The 5,000-nt window shown below is 44.7% G+C and overlaps 1 protein-coding gene across 2 annotated transcripts in view; it reads right to left on the reverse strand.

Annotated features, from left to right (window-relative positions):
* Positions 1–5,000, reverse strand: part of LOC143293535 (slit homolog 2 protein-like) — a 280,554-nt gene that overhangs the window by 83,613 nt on the left and 191,941 nt on the right. For both annotated transcript variants that reach the window (XM_076604455.1, XM_076604454.1), the window contains exons 8-9: positions 4,981–5,000; positions 3,995–4,139 (exon numbers count right to left, since the gene is read on the reverse strand). The exon at positions 4,981–5,000 is cut by the window's right edge and continues 144 nt beyond it. In XM_076604455.1, the coding sequence (XP_076460570.1) occupies positions 3,995–4,139; positions 4,981–5,000 (165 nt within the window). The remainder of the gene's footprint in view (positions 1–3,994; positions 4,140–4,980) is intronic.

The raw sequence follows: 5,000 nt of genomic DNA on the forward strand, positions 1-5,000 counted from the left end.
TCGATTCTAAATAAGTTGTTTACTTGTAAAGTCTATTATTTGATATTATCTAATTCTTGATCAAGTAAAAGAGATTGTTTCTGGAATTGTAACAACGAACAGTCTATTCATAACAGTTTTACTGAGAAGATTTCTTGTGCGGTTGTTTGTCACTGGAAAACGGGCAATAAGAACCTTAATGGAAAGTTGTCATTTGTGAATAAAGCCGGTGAATGACTAGGAAGAATGAAGGACTTCCATTTGTTTGACTGACCAACTGTTTCGATCCTAAGGCATTATTTTTTGCGGTCACGCATACGGGTAGGTAGGTAGGTAGGTAGGTAGATAGGTAGGTAAGTAGGCAGGCAGACAAACTGGTGTCGATCAGAATCACCTTCTTTCTGGTACAATTACCCACAAAGGATGGAATGAAGAAGTGCAACAAAGGTGGATGGGCCCGAGGAAAGGGGAAGGGGGAGCAGAAGGGGGAAGGGGCGAGGTTGATGCCCCTTGCAGGGTTTTCTGCTGGCTCATTGCGTGTGTGTGTGTGTGTGTGTGTGTGTGTGTGTGTGTGTGTGTGTGTGTGTGCGCGCGCGTGAGTGCGTACCTGCGTGCGCGTGTGACTGCAAGAATTCTGTGCACCATTTTCTCAGATCTACTCGCTGTGCTCGCTGTTTGACTGAATCTGCCTCAGGCTGGAATTCCTTCCACTCGTTTCCAAAGCCCAATCACATCACCCGTGTTTACATTGCCTTCTGCTGCTGCTGCTGCTGGTGATACTCAACAGTTTGTGGCTGTGTACAGCAGATTCATTACCTCTAGACATTCGCCGGATTTTTCTTTTCTTTCTTTTTCTTTTTGTCGTGTCGTGTACCACTTGAGGATGTGTAATATTACGTATATTAGGTCTGCGATCTCCTTTCTTCATGGACCCGAAACATCCTATATAATTATTAAAACAAAAAGTGGGGGGAGGAGGAGGGAGGGGGCGTGGAGTGTGGGGGGTGAGGAGGGGGGAAGGTTATGTCATCAACCTGTCAGGGAGGTGCTGGGGAGAGGGGGGTGGGGGGGGGGGGTGTTTGGCCGGAGTTCAAAGAAAGGGAACTGGTGGCTATGACTTATGTCTGTGTCTTTAATTACAGCTATAAACCAATCGTCGTTTGTCAATCAAATCTATTTATAGAGGTCACATCGTGTGTGTGAAAATGGCGCTGCACAGGTAACGAGTCTGTTGTCTTGTCTGCTGACTTGTATTATAAGAAGCGAGAAATGTTAAGTTTATGTTCAACGAATTATCAGCGTTTCTACATGGTATTGTGTCCATGGGAAAGATACTTTATTCCGCCTTTCTCCTCACTCCAAACGTAAGATGTGAATGGGTTATCTGACTTCTGTTGGGAAGCAGGCTATAACTGCAATTATATCAATCTAAAATATGTAGGTGCTGGGGTTATCTGACTTCTGTTGGGAAGCAGGCTATAACTGCAATTATATCAATATAAAATATGTAGGTGCTAGATATCAAATCACCTTGAATTCCCTATGGTTGCTATTGTCTACTCTTTTGTTCATAAAAATGTGTGTCTCAAGGCCTGTAAAAACTGAATAGTTATCAACTTGTTTTTGTATTCTATATTGTAAACGCACGTGATATTTCTGTGGACATTTCGTTACAAGCGGGGAGCTTAGCTGCACAGTGAGAAACCATCTGACAAAGGAAAAAAAAATTCTGCGTACGTTCGCAGAACATGGGAATGATTTGCACAACCACACACACACACACGCACGCACGCACACACACACACACACACAAACGAGTCCAACCTCTCTTCCACCGCCCTGAGTCTTTAAAACCGACACGATGTGGAAAAGCATAGATGACATTTCCCCCACGGTTTATCAACAGACGACCGTGTACCGACTGGTATGACGGTTTATAGCAGCCCATTTATCACGCGGACAGTTTATACCGGCCATTTATCATTGATCAAACGTACACAGAGCAGAGGAATGTCAGCGCTAGCAGAGAGAAGGTGTGGCGTGGTGTGGCAGGGAGGCAGGCAGGCAGGCAAGCAAGGCACTGGGGGGGAATACGGGAGCATCTCTGATGGAAGCTGTCGAACTTCCCTGGAGCTTCGGGATTGTGTTTAGTCTACAGGTAAACTTCATTACCTGCACACCTTACCCCTTTTGCCCTTCATTAGCACCTGGGAGCTTTGATGGAAAGAGGCACAGTAAGCGCCGTTGTGTTTGCACACCCACCCGTGTATGTGTGTGTGTGTGTGTGTGTGTGTGTGTGTGTGTGTGTATAGTGTGTGCGTGTGTGTTTTTTTTGTGGTAGTATGTGTGTAGTGTGTGGAGCTGGGGTGGGTTCTGGTGTGTGTGTGTGTGTGTGTGTGTGTGTGTGTGTGTGTGTGTGTGTGTGTTCTGTCATCGCCATATGAATCATTTCCCAAATTAGTGTAAGCTTTTTATTGTGGGTTTTATCATTCTGGGTTCAAGCTGTTTTACATAACACACACACACGCGCACATACACACACACGCACGCACGCACGCGCGCGCGCGCGCACACACACACACACACAAGCGCGCACGCACACACACGCACGCACACAAGCAATATTCACACAAACGCGCGTACACATACATACACACACACATACATACATACAAACATTATACGCACACTCAACTACACACACACTGCAGTAGAATAGATATAGTGACGGGGGAAAGGAGGGAGAAAAAGGTGGGGGTGGAAAAAAAGACAGAGAGAGGGGAGGAGGAGAAGAAAGAGAGAGAGAGAGAGAGAGGGAGAGAGAGCACTTACGGAAATATTTCAAGAGGTCTTATTAACATTCTTGCCTCGAGGGGAAAATTATGCAAAAAACAAACAAACAAACAAACAAAAAAAACCTTCATAAAAAATGAATATATTCATGAAGGAGAAAAATAATAAGTGAGAGGGGAGAGAAGGAGGGAGGGGGTAAGAAAAGAGAGAGAGTGCGAGGGAGAGAGGGGGAAGAGAGAGAGAGGTGGGGGGGAGAGAGAAGAAGAGATAAAGAAGAGAGAGACATACAGATAGAGAGAGAGAGAGAGAGGGAGGGAGGGAGGGAGGGAGGGAGGGAGGGAGGGAGAGAGAGAGAGAGAGAGAGAGAGAGAGAGAGAGAGAGAGAGAGAGAGAGAGAGAGAGAGAGAGAGACAGACGGATAGTTAGAGACGTACGGATAGAGCGAGCCGTTACGGACACAAAATGCCATCTTAGTGTGTTTCTTTTTCCTTTTTTTTTTCTCTCTCCCTCAAACGAGTCTGGAAATGCATGTAGAGCACAATGATAGGTCAATGTTTTGTACATGTTGCTCACCCGCTCCACCCCCCTTCCACCCCACCCGACCTTTTTTAAGTTTTTGTTTAAAGCAGCTGTGGATCAGTCCGCACGCTTTGACACTTCCTTGGAACTGAAACTGATCAACAATGACGACTAAAAACAGCACATGGACACCTGGTGTTCACTCATCAGAGACACACACACACACACACACACACACACACACACATACACACACACACAGCAAGTAGAATGAGGATGCCACGCAAACTCGGAACTGAAAGAAGCAAAAGAGAGAGCGGAAATTCCGCCTGAAGAAACAACAACCGCAACTGCTACCAGCCTTGCGCTGTCTCCCCCACCACCCCCGCCCCTCCCATTAAGGTTGGCGGCACCATCAAAGAGTATAGGCGAATCGGGGATTAGGTGAATGAATGGGATCTGCTCCCCCAGAACCGTCGACAAACCAATGGTCTTGGGATCAGGCATGAACAAGAAGGAACCAATAAGTAAACAAAGAAAACAAGAACAATAAAAACAAAAGAAAAAAACAACGACAACAACACACACACGCACACACACAAAAACCATTAGTCGAAAGGACCAGGAGTCTTAAAGAACGAAACACTAAGAAGCCAATACACAAACAAACACAAAGACAAACAAATGCATATTGCCCACTCACATTTCGGTAGCCGACTCGGGTATGTTGTCGGGTATTTCGGTCTGCCCTTTGTCTCTGCAGTCCACCACGCCTTCGGTGCAGCGGCACTGGCGGGGACACATGTTCTCCAGGATGCACTCTTTGTTGCGCTGAAGGTCGTAGCCCGCTGCAAACAATGCACCGTGTGTAACGAATCATTTCATTGGTCCTCCTCGTTCATGAGACTGCCACATAACGAATCATTTCATTAGTCTTCCTCGTTAAATGACTTCCACAAAACGAATTTTTTCATCGGTCGCCGCTCGTCAGACTTGAATATAAAGAATCATTTCGCTGGTCCTCGTTCATTAAACTAATAACGAATCTTTTCATTCGTTAGTTCATTCGACGAATGATTTACACATAACGAATCATTTCATTGGTTCTCTTCAGACGCACATAATAACGAACCATTTCATAGGTCCTCGTTCATCAAACAGACTTACTCATACCGAATATTTCAACTGGTCCTTGGTTCATGAAACAGATTTTCTTATTGGTCCTCAACCTGAGGCAGACATTATATTATACGTATCATATAAGGTATCTTTGTTGGTTTTCCAGCGAAGCTTGGATATTGAATTACTGATTTATGAGGATTTCCGAGGTCACATGGAAAAAAAGGGGTCATAATCGTTACGCTATTCCAGAGGACATTTTCGTGCCAGGGCATTCTACTTTTCTTACCTGTTGTTTTATTTCATTGAAATTTTTCTTCGTACTCGTGATAACTTTGTCCCATAAACCCCCCAAAAAAACAAACACAAACACACACACAAAAGAACGACAACAGCAAAAGAAACAAACAACGAGAAGAGGTAACTTGAGTTGAACATAAAAAGACAGGTTGATAGTCTGCAATGGATGTTGAATCCAGATATTTAAAAACAAGAAAAGGAAAAGGAAAACTGGCTGCTGTTTCATCTGCCATTAACAGCAATACATACAGACGAACAACGACGGCTTACGTATGCACTTGAAGTCGTTT

This window comes from Babylonia areolata, chromosome 19, assembly GCF_041734735.1.
Source record: "Babylonia areolata isolate BAREFJ2019XMU chromosome 19, ASM4173473v1, whole genome shotgun sequence".
Classification (NCBI taxonomy): Eukaryota; Metazoa; Mollusca; class Gastropoda; order Neogastropoda; family Buccinidae; genus Babylonia; species Babylonia areolata.